This window comes from Triplophysa dalaica, chromosome 4 (genome assembly GCF_015846415.1).
Source record: "Triplophysa dalaica isolate WHDGS20190420 chromosome 4, ASM1584641v1, whole genome shotgun sequence".
In the NCBI taxonomy this organism is placed as follows: Eukaryota; Metazoa; Chordata; class Actinopteri; order Cypriniformes; family Nemacheilidae; genus Triplophysa; species Triplophysa dalaica.
This window is the reverse complement of record NC_079545.1, coordinates 22,758,958-22,776,851: the sequence shown is the minus strand read 5'-3', so window position 1 is coordinate 22,776,851 and position 17,894 is coordinate 22,758,958. Positions and strand designations below refer to the sequence as shown.

Sequence of the window (17,894 nt, the reverse complement as noted above, 5' to 3'; positions counted from 1 at the left end):
TGACAAAAATAAATGATGTTGACATATGATTACATTTTAATGTATTACAGTTCGGTTCATTAAACTCTAGAACCTATGATACTTTGTTAGAAATAAGGGCTATGGTAATTTTGGTACAGGTAGCAAGCGTTCAAGGACTTGCCCACGAGCTATGTCGCCATCTTCTGGCCAAAAATACAACATAATGAAGATTGTCTATAGTCCACTGTCATTATGGATGAAATTCGTTTCATATTTTCATATTTTAGTCATGTAATGTAAAACAGAATTTTGTATTATACTTTAAGCTGGACACACGTGAAATTAAAGGGAATGTATGAAAACATTTCAAGGAAATACAACAGATAACAGTGATTCTAACTTCAATTAATATATCTGTGGATCATCTAGTTGGCTATTTTCCTCAACATGATGCCGTAAATCTATACAGATTTGGTGACTCTGATCACAACTGAGCTGTCTGTGACCTTGGTATTAAACAATTCAACCATGAACTTGTTCTTCAGTCTGTGGAGGAAGTGAATGTACCTCACCCCAGGCCCGTAGTTGGAGAATACATGGGAGACCTACCCACAAACACAGACATATCATGTAAGCATGTGACTATTGAAATACATGGATATAAATATATGGATCCACATATAAATATGAATGCTTCATTACCTTTTTCCAGGTGTGTGAATAAGACTCCAGTTCTTCTTCAGGGCTACATGTGTGCTCTTTGATGACCGTCTTACCATCAGCACCCAAGAGCTTTACGTCAAGCAGATAAATTGATTTATGAAGCTGACTTTCCTCATACCTTATACAAAAGAAGGGATATCATTTAATTCTTTGAACACAGCTGTATAGAAAACGAAAATGTATTTTGACAGGTGGGTGAGAGTCATTTTTAACCTCTATTTAACACGGTAAATATACAGCAAAAGCTTTAAATATGAATCTGCGCTTTAAACTCACCAGTCTTCAATGACTATCTCTGGCTGAAACTCATCCAGCAGCTGGTCCCACAGACCCTTTGCCTTCAGGTCCACACGCTGCTCTAAAGAGAACCACCTAGATGCACGTAGGCCAAGAATTTAAGTCAAATGACGGCAAATGCAACATTCTGTGCATAAAAATCATAACAATTTATAAAAGGTAATAACTAAAATATCCACTTTAGTACTGGAATCCATAGGAACATGACAAATGCTTTTAAATGCCTTTTATCAGATGTTGAAACAATGAACATTTTTCTTACACAAGCTGGACTCACCTGGACTGAGGCAACTGGCAGATCACAACCCCAGGAGGAATCCCACTAGTATCATAAGGCAAAACCTCTGTACTAGTGCTCCAGCCAGAGAAATCGCCTATGATTGTAATTCAGACATATCACTTTTAAAGGGTGAACATTTGTAACTTTAGGGCAACGATAATGAAAGTGTTTAATAAATTATTATATAAATAGTTCAGAATGGCAATGGATGTGAAATTCTTTATGTGGAGGGGAGGATCACGGGTTAAAGACAGCAACTTTTTTAGTGACTCACCATCTGGCTCAAACCTGGGTGGCTGGCCTGGAGGGGGTCGTTCTCCCGTGAGAATAGGTTCAGGTGGGGATGTGGTGTGATTCACACCTGGCCATCGAGCAACAAAAAAATATTTTAAATCCCAATAAAAGCAAAACATACAAATTCCCTTTCCAGCTTGGATTCTCTTGCACGCGTAATGTTAGCCAGAGGGACTGTGTTGTTAACACGTGTGACATTTTAATTTAAGTTTTAAGCTCTTTGCAACAAACTCTTACAGTTAAATTGTCTAAACTAAATATAACAATTCGCAGCGCTTAACGGCGATAAAGCATCGAAACGACTGACAAGTAAAACAAACAACTCTCGAAAAACATGCAAAGCATTTTCATAATAAGAGTACTCTTTGTCTTCTTATGTATCAATCTACAAGTGTGATGCAATGTTTTTTTTATAGTACTCATTGCTTAGAACATAACAATACATACATGTCATCAATTTATCAACCATAAAACAATAAAATAAATACAAGCCACGCAAACTTTCACTCCAGTTTGCGTGCCAAGACCTAACATAAATCCATTGACCTTATTCCATTAGAAAATTTACATTTTTGGATATGATACTTAGATAGAAAAAATAAGGGTGAGTCAACGTGGACCAGCGCGTGCTGTCTGTGTGACGTCATTACCGTAAGGCGAAGGGTTCTGGAGCAAGTTCCGCTCAAAGGGCTTCTTCTCATACACCGACTTCCAATCCACGCTATCTGGAATAGGAACACCGTGAGCCCCCAAAGCCCACTCTGAATCGCACTTCTGTTTCCATTCAGCCGCCATGTCAAACCGAATGACTCAGTCCGCCTACTGCAGAGACTAGGAAGTGTTTTATAAGTGCTCCACCCCAGCCCAGGGACAGATTTCAGCACATTACAAGATTTCACAAGCCCATCCTCCTGCGTTTGACCAAGTGGTTTGAGTCACTGCAAAGTCACTTTTTTACTTTTAATATGGATTTCATTATGGTTTTAATGTTGACTACATTGGGAGAATTTTAACTGACTGTTCATAACTTCATATTTTTTTATGCACAAAACTACAGATTTACTAAATTCTTCAGGATTTCTGTGGTATGTTCTTCTCAGTACAATGAGTCATGATCAGTAGACACCAGCCATAATGAAAACATTACCATGACAACACCTTAACACCGACAGCAAAACTTTAAAGTCCATTGTGCAGGCATGTAGCTTATGGTTAGAGAAACAAATGTATAATGATTTGAGATGAGAAATTGAGTCACTCTTCATATGTCTTATCAGCATGCTGAAATTGAAATACTGACCATACCTGTGATGTAAAAGTAGGTTTTTACCAAAATCCACTTGGTTTTACTCCCCCAAAATGCATGTCTAACTAGCATGTTTACAAATACATTTCCAAGCATGGTATGATTTTATGTGTTGTGAAAAATGCATACATGTGTGTTATTTTTTCTATTTCAGGGTCCTGTTCAATGGTTACTTCATTCATCTGCATCAGGAAAGTAAAAGAGGGGGATGAACTTCACTAAAAACTTCTTTAAATCTTAAAATATTGAACCCTAACCCCATCAATCACTGATAGATCTCAGATAGTTTTTTCTTTTACTACTGTTTGCTTGAAATAAAAACTGAAAGATAAAATACAACGGACTGAATAAAGAATAGGCCCAGGGGGGCTTAAAGGTGGAATAGACGATTTGGTAAGATGCTAACTTTAGCCTGCTAGCACCGAAATCATGATCCCCTAAATTATTTTATGTACTACAGATGTTTTAGTTTAGATTGGCTGTATTTGGTTTTCTTGTAAAGTTCCTTTCAGAGCTAGACCTAGTAGGGGTCTCTGCGAAATGTGGGGGCGTGTCTATAGGTAGGGGGCGACCGAAAGGTTTCTTATTGGTCAAAGGTGCTCTTTCTTGCTTGTGCTTTGACCAATCAGCTTTTACCACACACATACATCATTTCTTTTAAACAGGAAATATATCCCCATGAGGTGTGTAATGCAAAGGTTTCAAACTTGTGAATTTGTGATCATATTTGTGACCCTGGATAACAAAACCAGTCTTAAGTAGCACGGGAACATTTTTAGTAAAAGACAAAAATACATTGTATGGGTCAAAATTATTGATTTTTCTTATAGGTCAAAAATCATTCCATCCATCCATCCATTTTCTGAGTGGATGGCCTGCTACAGTGGCTCTGATTAACAACTTCAAAGGCAATATTCAAAACATTTTTTTTTGTACTCTCAGATTCTTGAGTTTAAACGGTTTATCTCAGCCAAATATTGTCCTATTCTAACAAATCATACATCAATATAAATCTTATTTATTCAGCTTTCCGATTATATAAAAATCTCAATTTCGAAAAATTGACCCATAAGACTGATTTTGTTGTCCAGGGTCACATTTAAATGAAATGTATCACGTCTTTATTTTTGCTCCACTGTTGGTAAGCTTTCCTGTAGCTCAGTGGTAAGAGCAACAAGAGTTAACAATGCAAGGTTGTGGGTTCGATCCCAGGGGTTTGCAAATAGGTATGTAAAATGTACAGGATAAAGCAATGTAAGTCGCTTTGGGTAAAAGCGTCTGCCAAATGCCAAAAATGTAAAATGAAATAAATGACAGAATGTAGGCCAAACTAAATAGCTTTTACTCATCTATAAGCAGTTGTCGTTATGTTTTATGAGTATTTCTGTCATTTTCTGCATGTTTTGTTTAACTTACATATACTAGATACTAAATCAAAGTTATTCTAAAAAGGTAGAAATGTATTACAGTATGACATGTTGTTATTCTATCATGACACCAATGAAAGCTAATTAATTTGAACTAAAACAGTAGTGCAGTTGTAAGTGTTATTTTAGAGACATTTGTGCCACACAATACATAATAATTGTAATTCACTTTTGTTTGTGACACTAATCAGCTGTGCATTAAACATAATGTATTTCTAAATAGTTAAGATCCAATATGTGAATCCCCCATTTTGCTTCTTTTGGTTTTCATTTTAAATATGGTTTTGGTAATCCGATGTGATTATTTTAATCAAATAAAATATGAAACAAAACACATTTTATTGTAAAGTGTACTTTGCACAATAGGGAAAAACAATTCAGTCAAAAGTACACAGACTACTTAAATACATTCTGCTGTGAAAATGAAACTCTGACCGCAGTCAAAATTATTAGTCTCGAAACAAATAGTTTCATCAGACACACAATTGCCCATTATGAAATGTAACCAAAACTAGACTATTAATCATTTAACCACTTTAGAGATATTAGAGGCAGAGGCCAATTTTAGATTTATTTGCTGGCATCAATCTGTTCTTGACTCGGAGAACTCACATATTAGATTAACGTCTAGGCCAATTAAAATTTAAAATGGGTATCTTTATAAATCAACTGCAGATTCTTGGTTTCATATTTAAAATCTTCGATACAAAAAGACCACAGTGAAAAAGTGGCTTCAGATGTAGGCCATTATAGAGTTTACGCGACAAATTGAAAATAACTTCCGGCACGCCTCCACCTTAAGACACGCCCATTTCACCGACATGCCTCACTCCGACAGCCTATTCAAAAACACAGCAGCGCCTCAAGTGGACACTGTAAAAACACACCGGTGGGACATAAGGCCTATTGACAGGACTGGAAGGACAGGCAAAATACCCAAACAGGGTACAGGCAAATACCCAAAAGAAAATTCATAGAAGACAATATGCAACAAAACTCAATGATTAATTATTAATTATTTTGTTATCAGAACAGATTTGCTATCTTGATCAGATTTGTTTGACTGCATTGTCAGCAAATGGCCGCTAGACGGTTTCTTGGTTGTGCTCTCCATAGACATTATATATGTCTGGGAGTTAGGACATTTAGGTTTTGGAGTATCAGCCTGAAAGAAACTTTAAATATAAACTAGGGTGTTAATAAATGTATAACATATTTATTGGGGAAAGAAACGAATATCTGTCTCAAATTGTTAAATTATTTAATATTGTACGTTTATAAATACACATAAAAATAAGAATTATCATAAAACCTATGTTAATATTTATAAAATTATTACAAAATATAAGACGTATTTTATTTCTTAAAAGAGAAATCTCCCTTAGTAATTTGTGTAATGAATAAATCTTCCTGGAACACAGAGTGCCAGACCTAATGAACTGTAAATTAATATAGGCCTAGTGAGTATCACATTTCAAAAAACCCATGCCAAGTTTACACATGATACACTCCTTATGTAATTGGCTAGACTGCAGTCACAAACATTAAGATACAGTGAAAGACCACTGAAAAATTGAACCACAGTCAGATTATTTGTGTACGAAATTTCTGCACATTCAAAAATAAATACGACCTCACGTTTGGTCAATCACATTTACATACTGCCTTTGATATTTTTGTCCGTCATAAAAAATCGACCTTATGACTGTGCATGTAAGCGCATGTAGCTCAGTAGTAAGAGCATTGCGTTAACAACGCAAGGTTGTGGGTTCAACCCCAGGGGATTGCACATACCTAAGTATAAATGTATAGGTTACTGCAAGGTAAGTCGCTTTGGATAAAAGCGTCTGGCAAATGCATAAATGTGAATGATTGTCAACATTGTTGAGACTCATACACCATTTCTTCATGTCTAACTGATTCAGAAATATAACAGTTTGGTGAAGATCATTTATTATGTTAAATGTCCATAACACTGCTTTAATCTCTTCAAACTGTATCATAACTCTGCATTCACATATTAATAACAGAACACACTCAAAATTACTTTATTTAACTGCATAGTGATTAAAAAACTATCACATTCTGACCCCAGGGGATCGTAATTCTCTTCGCCACAGCAGATGTGTTTTAACCCACATCGACAGCTGAAGATAACTTAACATTAAAACTCAAGAGTCAAGAGCCAAATTAAAGCAAACACTGCAACATTAATGGTGGTTTGTTATTCTACATCTTCATTTCATGTTGAGGTTAGTTGATTCATTCATGTTCTTGCTTCAAGTTAATTTCATGTAGAGAAAACATGACTCAAACATGTGGAACCACTGTACATGATTGAATCATGTTTAACCAAAGTGCCATTTTTTTGAGTGTACATGACCCATTGACAGCACTTGCTGCTTAGAAAAACATAAGAATTTACTGACTCTTTAAACAAGAAGAGCTGTCTGACTGACGCAAAACAATATTTTTTAAATTACATTTGTCTTCTTCAGATTTTTCTCTTTCTACAGTGCTTCACAGTAAATTTGCTGAATACATTACACAGGGTTCAAACTTGTCTTTGTAAGTTCCATTATTTATTAGTCATCTAGTTTTGCTAAAGCTGGAAAGCAATGTTTTTTTGTGTTTAAATGGGTTGTTTCAGGATGGGTTTATCAGTTTTATCGGTTGAACTGGACTGTTACCTGATGTTGAGCTTGTTTATTTAATTATTCTTTGACTGATTGCTAAGGTGTAAGCGTTTTTGTTCCGATGGTACTGAAGTCACATTCAATTTGCAGTTTGTCGCACGTAACGGTTTGACATTATAATTTTCGTTCTGACAACGTCGCCAGTTCGTCTTCATTTGGTCACCATGACATTAGAGTAAGTACACGTTCTGAGGACGTATTGGCAACGTTCTATTTTTTAGAATTGTTGCTTACGTTCCAGAAATGTTCTAGCCACGTCCTCAAATAACGTCATGAATTAATCCCATGGAGAACGTTGTAGCGACGTGATGTACTTGTCCTCAGATAACATGGACACGGATCTTTTGATTAATGGATCTGGTAATTTTTGCTGACGTACCAGAAACGTCCTAGCCGAGTACTCAAATAACGTAACATCTAGCAACATAAAGAAACATAATCAACGACAAAGTGATGCTGAAACAAGAGGATTTAAATAATTTACTAATTAAGATCTGGATGTCTCGCCTCACCAGGATACCATAAAGGATCTGCCTGTGAGATAAGATTCAAACCAGGTGAGTGCAGTTCCAGAGATGCCCAGTTTGGAGAGAGTGGACAGCAGGGTCTGGGGGTTCACAGTGTCAAATGCAACAGAGAGATCAAGCAGAATAAAGACAGATTACAAGGATTTAGCCCTTGCATGCTGTAGGTTTTCAACGACGGTAGCTTCCTCAACGTTGAGAAATTAGTTAAGGGTTGTGGTGGGTAGGGAGGAAGACATGGATGAAAAGCAGGTGGGAGAGAGGGAACGAAGATTACGACAGAAAGAAACAGGGTTTGGGGTGGGAGATGAGATTACTGTGGAATAGGGAGGAGTGTTACCGTGAACTTTATAAAGAAATGGTCAGAGACATGCAGGGGAGTAGCTAGAATATCATTAGCAGTGCATTTACGATGAAAACAAGTCGAGTTTAGGATCGGTACATTAAAAGTCATCATGGATGTTGCATAAATCAGGCAGACTGTATTCCAGTTTTGTGCAATATGCATCATACAGTTGGACTGAGAGTGCTAGGATTTAAAGAAAAATTGACAAAAAAAGAAATGGAACTTTATTTAGAATCTTTGTCATTTAGTTTAATTTGGAGTTAGATTGTGGATTGCCAAAAAATGTTCTGTCATAAATCACATGCATTAAAAGTTGATTTATATTAACTTCACTTTTTGAGTCCTTTGCTGAGTCAATGCAATACAACCCTTGAGCAGAGAGAGAGAGAGAGAGAGAGAGAGAGAGAGAGAGAGAGGACAGGCTGGGTGAAGTAGGGTGTTTAAGGTTTGAAGATCACAGAGAGAAAAAAACATAAGATGTGGGAGAATATATGTAGGTGATATTTATCATCATCTCCAACTTCAAAACACTGAAAAATCGGTACAAATTTACACTCTGGGCATTACCTTAACCAACATTAAAGGGATAATCCAACCAAAAATGAAAACTCTGGTCATCAATTACTCACCTTCGAGTTCCAAATCTTTATAAATTTCTATGTTCTGATGAACACAGAGAATGACTCCCATATAGGAAAATTACTTATCTTTTTGTTTGTTCTGTTGAACACAAAAGAAGACATTTTGAAGAATGTAGTGCAGCTAACAGATCTGGTGCACTTTTGATTACCATTGTGTTGTTTCCTTCTATGGTAGTCAATGGGGGACAAAATCTGTCTTGTTATATGCATTCTACCAAATATCTTTCTCCGTGTTCATCAGAACAAAGAAATGTAAACAGATTTGGAATAACACGAAAGAAAGTAAACAATGACAGAATTTTCATTTTTGGGTGCATGCTGGGTGTCTTATTTTTACAGCATAAGTTCATCTAAATGCTGTACACTTATTGGCTGCATTCTCTTTGCTAGGAAGAAATTACATTGTGCAGAAAAGTACAAGAACGGTCACTTTACAAGCCCTCCTTTAAAAGTAGTCTTGGCTGAAGGTCATATGTAATAGACTCAGGTTACCTGCTGCAGCTCTTCCAAAAGTCAAGTGTATTATTAGCTACTGCCACTGCTGTTAACCTGCTACTCTTACCCAAACTACAGAGCAATAATGATGACATGACTTCCCGTGAACACACACCAACGGAACATGTTACATATGAAGACATTCAGTTCCTAGTTTGATTTCGACTTCCTCATTCTGTGTGTGAAATATGTTTGCTTCGTTCTAATTCACACTGATCCAAGAACGATATTCTGATGTACTGTATAATGAATGAGTTTGTTGCCATTTATTGGATCAGTATGAATCAGCCGTTGGCAAATCTTATTGTGTAGATGATTTCTAGTTACCTACCCATGCATCTTACATAACAGGGTACATTCCAGGAACATTCCACGTGACAATGGGGTTCCACTAAACACGTCTTTTACAATGCAAGGTGTATGAGTGCTAAGACCTCATGAATTCTAGTGAGCCATTAGCATTTTATTACAACAATCAACTTTGAACATTATGATTTTATACTGTGTTTTAAAAACTACTCTTTTCTTGGTTGTATATCTGTTCTGTGTAAGTATATGCAGTTGTAACAGGATCTGTTCTTTCATCCTATACTGATGTTATGTAACCCACCACTCCTCCCATTCTGGCACCACCTTCCAGACCTAGAAAGATACACGCCACTTAAACACCCAAATAAATAAAGAAATAGTCTTGCACGATTGCAATTTATGCTTTTACTTCTCTATAAAAAGTTTCAGATAAAATGAAATCGATGTTATAATGCTAAGAGTCAAGCTTTCTAAATCATAAATAATAATTGAACGACACACATGATTTGAAATTATTAATTGTAACCTTTTAACAAAATACCTGCTATATACCAACACGCCAAACTTAAAAAAGGGACAAATTTGGTCACCACACAATTTGCACAGGACGAACAGAAGACAGCTGTGAGTGGGAGCAGAGATGGGACATGCAGTGTCACCACAGGGCAAGGACACAACCCCCTCACGTATCTAATACTGGACACAAATACTACACACTCCCTAACCAGCCAGTTTTCAAATACAACTCCCCTTAATTCTGTGTTTAATGCCAACATCTTAAGCCACATTGAATCAAATAGTTTAAGTAATGAAATGAGCAAAAATTTGAAACATGTAAAAAAACTCACAGGCTGTGGATGTGTATGTGTTTGACAGGTGCTGGGTGAAAATGTGAGCCATGAAAGGCATGTTATTCACACTTGCCATGTGCTATGTTGGAGACTATTCTACTAGAATTAAAGTTTTGAGTCTAGAGTCCTGTGAAACCCGAAGCTATGAGGGACAATTTGCAACATGTATAATGTGCATTCAATGGTTTTGTACTACTTAAGGCTTTACAACAAAGAAAAGCAAAATATGTTTAAAGAATGTATTTTTCAAGGCACATCATTAACATAAAGTTTATTTTTACATCGACCTGGTCACCTTATGAAATCAGACATGTTAAAGGTATAGTTCACCATCAAAATGAAAATTTTGTTATTATTTGTCAATTTCTTCTGCAGAACACAAAAGAAGATATTTAAAAAAAAATTGGTAACAGAAAACTTTTGTTCGCAATTGGTTTTGTGTCAATTCAGTAGCAGTCAATTAGGCACAACAGTTTGGGTTACCAAAGTTAAATGCATTTCTATTCATCTTCGTAACTTTTATGTTGTTTAAATGCATATCTCAATAATTTCTCTGTTACTGTTTGAATTATTTATAATTGAATTATTATTAATTTGCTTTGTCCAGTTTGCATTTGTCTAGTGCTGCATTCCCTTTTCATGATCCCCGTCTGTGTTTACCCGATTATTGTGGATTTTTAGTTTGTATGTCTAAGTTCCTGTGTCCTGTCTAGTGTTGTAGTTTTTGTAGTTCTTTTCTTCATTGGTTTTGTGTCATGATCTGTTTCAGGTGTGTATTGTTAGCCCGCTCATTACCCCTCTTTGAAAACCAGCCTCTGTGTGCAGGTACTGTACTCTGAGTTTTGATCAAGCGGAAGTGTACAACAGTTTTTTTTGCGAATGAACATCCTATTTGTAGATTAAAAGCATCCAGCCCTGTGCAGCCGGCGGCACAGCCTGCAGTCCAGCCTGCCCGTGGTGGTCCTCGAGTGTCACTGAAACATTTAATGGATTATGCACTGAAACAAGAAATGAACCATTTCTTCAAAACCAAATTCAGACCTGTATCTTGATGATGAAAAAAATATTCAGGGGAGGCTTCCTCCTCAGCCTCACCCACGGTGAAGGGGGAACCAACAAGACACAGGGCATAATCCATTCATTGTTTCAGTGACCCTTGAGGACCACCACAGGTATGTCCTTGAGTTGCTGGTTTAGTCCATAAATGAAAAAATCTATTAGCATGAAATCTTGGAGATTACTTGTATTGGCAATCCATCCAGAAAATCCATAATGTGGTCCTCCAGGGTGAGAGTTCCCTGGCAGAGGCGGTCCTGGGTCCTGCGGCAGTCCTGGGTCCTGGGTGAGACATACAAACCGAAAGTCCACAATAATCGGGTAAACAGCGACGGGGATCATGACACCCTTATGCAAAGAAAATATATTTTTATATGACATTGTATTAAATCATTCAAAATATTTTTGACAATATATAGAATAATACACTCACCTAAAGGATTATTAGGAACACCATACTAATACTGTGTTTGACCGCCTTTCGCCTTCAGAACTGCCTTAATTCTACATAGCATTGATTCAACAAGGTGCTGAAAGCATTCTTTAGAAGTGTTGCCCCATATTGATAAGATAGGATCTTGCAGTTGATGGAGATTTGTGGGATGCACGAAGCTCCCGTTCCACCACATCCCAAAGATGCTCTATTGGGTTGAGATCTGGTGACTGTGGGGGCCATTTTAGTACAGTGAACTCATTGTCATGTTCAAGAAACCAATTTGAAATGATTCGAGCTTTGTGACATGGTGCATTATCCTGCTGGAAGTAGCCATCAGAGGATGGGAACATGGTGGTCATAAAGGGATGGACATGGTCAGAAACAATGCTCAGGTAGGCCGTGGCATTTAAACAATGCCCAATTGGCACTAAGGGGCCTAAAGTGTCCCAAGAAAACATCCCCCACACCATTACACCACCACCATAATTGCATTAATGAGAAATTGAACAGGGGTTCCTAATAATCCTTTAGGTGAGTTTACATTGTTAATGTATAACAAACTACACTGCATGATATTATTGAAAAATGGCACTTTTGATACATTGAGCGTGTGGTTCCAATAAATATATACACATGTATTATATGCATAAATGTATAGGCCCATACATTTTTGCTACGCAAGGGTTCCAACTAGGAAGTAGAGCGCAGAGTGCATAAAATATGTCAAACAATTAAAATTCATGGCAGAAGTATAGGAAACATGACAACTTGGGGGGATGGGCATACTTATACAGTGTGAGATTCTAGTACTGGGGACACTAATGGGGTACTTCCCAAGTGAGAGCATGGGTGTATGTGTGTGCATGGGGAGACAAAAATATCATACATACTGGAGAGTTACACAAGAGAAGACATAAGAATTCCTTAATCCAATGAACTTTCAAACTCTTTTTTAAGGCTGAATGTGCTTAGTCACTAATCAATAACCATTAAGAATTACACAGTTATACCAATGTGAAATTATATGGTAGGTTACACTAATATATTTGGAGAGAACTGTTGGTGATAAATGACATTTTATGAATACTTTCTCAACAACTGTGTCGTCGTTAAAATAAGGTGACAGCTGGTGACTTTTAACCCTAACTGCATAAATAATTCATTCAACATGATGGCGAGGTTTATCATTTAGCAGTGAATTTGCTCTAAGAATCATGGTATGGACTTGTGGACCAGCCTACTGGGTGACTTTTTCCACAGCTATCTGCCTGACGTGAGCACTTCTGATATCCATGGTATGCATGACAAAAGTGCTGCTCAGCCTTTTTAGCAAGGCTGGACTCTCCAAGCCCCATCACCCCCAACTCTAACTTTCAACCCACTAGAAAGCTATGTATGGGCGGGAGGTGTAAATGGATATTGGAGGGGTGGGGGACACAACCCGCAGCTGCCATCTCATCTAAGATGCCGGTGATATATATCGAGGCCTTTTCGTAAACTAAACAGGGCATAGGAAACAGGGCCCAGCCAATCAGAATTTAGTTATCTCTAAAATGAGCCAGCCAATGCCTGCAGGGGTTAGCGGTATATAAAACAGAACTGGACTCTGTTTGCTTGGGTGACCCCTATTTCGACTTTGGTGAACAGGATCTGATCCCAAGGACTGTTACCGCTTTTGTTGCCTTGTTTGCAGGTAAAGATATGAATATACTAAAACAGCCATCATTCGCAGGGAGGAGGGAAAACTGAGTTAAAATAATCTGATAAAATAACGGTAAATGATTTCTAGTAAAATAATCCCTTAAAAACTAGACATGCAAATTGGACATCCTGTGTAGAGATGCATGAAGCTATAAATTCTTACTTAAAATTATGGATTTGGTAAACATGTTAACAGTTATGATGCACATAAGTATGGTAAGTATTGATCATTGTTCATTTTCATTGAAAATATTTGTGAAATGCATCTGAATATACTAGAACTGAAAATGCATGTTCAGTATTTCTTTAGTGCGGTTTTAATATTTAGTGCAATTAGATGTCAAATGAAACCTTACAAAGTCTCATGAATGACATGCAGCTGCTGGAGAGCTCTGATACAGCTATAAAAACTCTGGAACATGCTACTGTTTCTCCTTTTTAAGCATTAGGGACAGATTTCCTCTTATGGCTATTTTTAAAAGGCGATCATGTGACATCCATGTGAGAAGTTCCGGAATATTATATCTCACAGGTGCTCAGTTATATTTCATTAGTAGAGTTTAACCCATAGCAAAGAACACTACAAGTCCACTCTAATGATATAATATATGAACTAAATATATGATTTTAAAATTATTAATATCGTAGCTCTCTGCAACATCGCACATCCAGGGTGCGTAGCATTGATTTGACAAGACTTTGGTCAACTCACTTATGTAATGCGAATGCTCGGAGCACCTTCAAACGTTGCAGAGCTTTGTGACTCTAGGTGGAATATATTTGGCTCTTTGGAAACGATTCAAGATAATCTGAAAGCATATGGGAGGGAGTGGATACCGTAGTAAAAATAGATCAGTCTACATATAGACCTGAGTGTGTCTCGTTTTCCAGTCAGACATATCATTTAACAAATGTTGACCTCAAGTGCAGGTTGCTAGGACACCTGACAGACGGTTTGAAACAGGTGCATCATTCATCACAATATGATGGCACTTGAATTCAACAGGAGAAGCTTAGTCTTCAAATGTTGTAATAAATGCTGTAACTAGGTTTAAAGAAGGTAATTCTTCTGAAATATTACGAGGTGATTCATGCACAAACACGTGTAAAAAATGGCATTGAATGAAATAAATCATACCATTCGACTGTCAAGCCATTTATGATTTTGTGGATGGACTGGTGTCATGCATGTCGTCGCGCTGCATTAGGACCTTCACATTCTGTGGTGTTAACTGATACAATTCGCTAAATTAATAGTTTAACAGTTTGAGGTCATAGACCTCAACAATTTTATAAAGGTATTTGTCTATTTAAGTGAATTACCTAATGAAAGTTCCTTATTTTAATATGAAAATAAATGGAATCATTCTATAACTCCTCTCCTTTCCCATCTTTCTCATGTCCAAACCTCAGTGTCGTAATCGCAATCATGCCTTTTGGAAACACTCACAACAACTTCAAACTCAACTACAAAGTTGAGGAGGAGTTTCCGGACCTTACCAAGCACAACAACCACATGGCCAAGGTGCTGACCAAGGACATCTACGCCAAGCTTAGGGACAAGCAGACCCCAACTGGTTTCACTCTTGATGATGTCATCCAGACTGGTGTCGACAACCCAGGTGAGCTCCACGTCTGTTTTAAATACATGATTCCTTCCAGAAATGTACTTATTAGACTGAATCAATTCTTACCCTGTTTTTTTCAACAGGTCACCCATACATCATGACCGTCGGCTGTGTTGCTGGTGATGAGGAGTCCTATGAAGTGTTCAAGGATCTCCTTGACCCAATCATTTCTGACCGCCATGGTGGATACAAGGCAACTGACAAGCACAAGACTGACCTGAACTTCGAGAACCTGAAGGCATGAAACCTTAACTCTTACCTGTGATAGAAACTGAGTTGCTTATTGGTTTAATAAAACTGTTACTCTGTAGCTCTGGCAGAACATACAGACCTATTACAACATTAGCTCAACCAACATTGTAAGAAAAATCTGAACTGGAATCTACAAAATTTGAGTTGAGGCCTGAATAATATAGATTTAGGGAGGAGCTATAAATTTGTCAGACCAATGGCAAACAGAGGCAGTTTTAAGAAAACCTTTCTGAAACATTGTTTTTGCAATACTTTGCCGTTATTCAGATTGTACAAAGTAACCCATTTTTTCTTTGCATTGTTTAGCACTATTTACCTACAATTTGGAATATTTCTGTTTTAGGGTGGTGATGATCTGGACCCAAACTATGTTCTTAGCAGCCGTGTGCGTACCGGCCGCAGCATTAAGGGATACGCCCTGCCCCCCCACAACAGCCGTGGAGAGCGCAGAGCTGTGGAGAAGATGTCAGTTGAGGGTGTGTAGACACATGTGTTCTTGTATGTGTGCGCACATGACAAATACATTAAGTATTACACACAGTGACATTTAGGGGATAGTTCACCCAGAAATGAAAATTCTGTCATCATTTACTCACCCTCAAAACTGTATGAAAAACTTTGTTCTGTCGAACACAAAAGAAGATATTTTAAAGAATGTGGGAACAGTTTATTTCCATACTATGGATGTCTGAAGTGCCCCAGATCTGTTTGGTTACAAACATTCTTCAAAATATCATTCTTTGTCTTCAGCAGAACAAGGAACTTTACAAAGGTTTGGAACAACTTAAGGGGAACTAAATGATGACATTATTTTAACCTTTGGGTGAACTATCTCTTTAAAAAAGTATAGGATTGACTGAAATCAATCACATTACAAATGCCAACATCGCAGATTTTCTGTTAAACAAGGATTTATAAGTTATAAGTTCTCTCTTTCTCCAGCTCTGAACGTCTTGGAAGGAGAGTTCAAGGGTAAGTACTACCCCCTGAAGTCCATGACTGATGCCGAGCAGGAGCAGCTGATCGCTGATCACTTCCTGTTTGACAAACCCGTCTCCCCCCTGCTGCTGGCTGCCGGAATGGCCCGTGACTGGCCCGATGGCAGAGGCATCTGGTGAGTGAAAGGACAGAACAGAGATATACTATATTATGCAATGCATATATTAATAAAAATAAAACATTACGCAAACACAATTGTGTGAAAAATGTATGCCTAAATGTTTTAATGAATTGTCTTACACAGGCACAATGAGAACAAGACCTTCTTGGTCTGGGTGAACGAGGAGGATCACCTGAGAGTCATTTCCATGCAGCAGGGTGGAAACATGAAGGAAGTGTTCAGGCGCTTCTGCGTTGGTCTTCAGAAGGTACCAAGAACACACATGAACACATACACAGACACACACGCCTCCACTGTCAGCTACAACACATGATCATGTATGTGCTCTACGTTGACAGATTGAGGAAACTTTCAAGAAACACAACCACGGATTCATGTGGAATGACCATCTTGGTTTCGTTCTGACCTGTCCCTCCAACTTGGGCACAGGCCTGCGTGGTGGCGTCCACGTCAAGCTGCCCAAGCTGAGCACACATGCCAAGTTCGAGGAGATCCTGACCAGACTGCGCCTGCAGAAGCGTGGCACAGGTATACAACACACACATGCACGTTCATTTTATGCAAAACTGGATCCTCAACACTTTACGATCACATCTGCGTAGATTCACATTCTCTTTAGTTTTATGTTCTTCTTTTTTCTGATTGCTCACAACATGTCATTTATTACCAATCTCTCTCTCTCTCTCTCTCTCTCTCTCTTTCAGGTGGTGTCGACACTGCTTCCGTTGGTGGTGTGTTTGACATTTCCAATGCTGACCGTCTGGGCTCCTCAGAGGTGGAGCAGGTGCAGTGTGTGGTCGATGGTGTCAAACTGATGGTTGAGATGGAGAAGAAGCTGGAGAAGGGCGAATCTATCGACAGCATGATCCCCGCCCAGAAGTAAAGCGAGAGGCCTTGCTTTCGATTCGTCTTGTATTTTTACAGTCCATCGTGACAGCAATGCAGAGGAAACTGCTGCTCAAAAAGACAGTCTTGACTTTGCATCTGTCTTAACTTTCCTTTTTCCCTTCTTTATTTTCAACGCCATTTCATCTTCATGTTTTCCACTTTGTTTCCCGTTCAGTCGGTAACCTCTTGGGATCAGATTCCCGACACAGGTGTGCGAGTACCTGATGTCGAGGCTTCACCTTAATCGTAGCCTTGGTTGTAAAAAGTGCATCAATCAAGTTGTATTTCAATAAAATTCCCCATAAAACACATGTCTTCAGCGTCTGTCTGAAAGCGGTAACATTTATTTTTACATTTCGAACTATTGTAATGAACTGTGTTAGAAACATCTAGTAAGCAAAAGGCATTGTTTAAGTTTAATATAGATGGTTTCTGCGGAAAGAACATAATTTTGTGTTGCGTGGCCCAAACTTAACTTTAATCAATAGTTTTAAGTGAATTTAATCCATATACAATAAAATATTAATACAAATGAATGATATAGATACATTATACCTTTACTTTTAAATAAAAAAACAAATTGACTTCAGGCCAGTAGTGTGCGCTTGTTGTTAGGACCAAATAGTAATAGAAAATGACATTATAATTGTATAAATCATTACT

At 37.8% G+C, this 17,894-nt stretch overlaps 2 protein-coding genes across 2 annotated transcripts; one reads left to right on the top strand and one right to left on the bottom strand.

Annotated features, from left to right (window-relative positions):
- Positions 1 to 13: 13 nt before the first annotated feature.
- On the bottom strand, positions 14 to 2,398 carry nccrp1 (P1, F-box associated domain containing). The gene is made up of 6 exons (XM_056746293.1): positions 2,206 to 2,398; positions 1,536 to 1,622; positions 1,259 to 1,355; positions 961 to 1,056; positions 664 to 802; positions 14 to 566 (listed from the first exon to the last, which is right to left on the bottom strand). The coding sequence occupies exons 1-6, from the start codon at positions 2,348 to 2,350 to the stop codon at positions 423 to 425; spliced, it is 708 nt and encodes a 235-aa protein (XP_056602271.1). The 5' UTR covers positions 2,351 to 2,398; the 3' UTR covers positions 14 to 422.
- Positions 2,399 to 13,176: 10,778 nt separating this feature from the next.
- ckma (creatine kinase, muscle a) lies at positions 13,177 to 17,542 on the top strand. The gene is made up of 8 exons (XM_056745108.1): positions 13,177 to 13,335; positions 14,757 to 14,965; positions 15,055 to 15,209; positions 15,567 to 15,699; positions 16,166 to 16,337; positions 16,467 to 16,590; positions 16,682 to 16,871; positions 17,048 to 17,542. The coding sequence occupies exons 2-8, from the start codon at positions 14,773 to 14,775 to the stop codon at positions 17,224 to 17,226; spliced, it is 1,146 nt and encodes a 381-aa protein (XP_056601086.1). The 5' UTR covers positions 13,177 to 13,335; positions 14,757 to 14,772; the 3' UTR covers positions 17,227 to 17,542.
- The last annotated feature ends 352 nt before the right edge of the window (positions 17,543 to 17,894 follow it).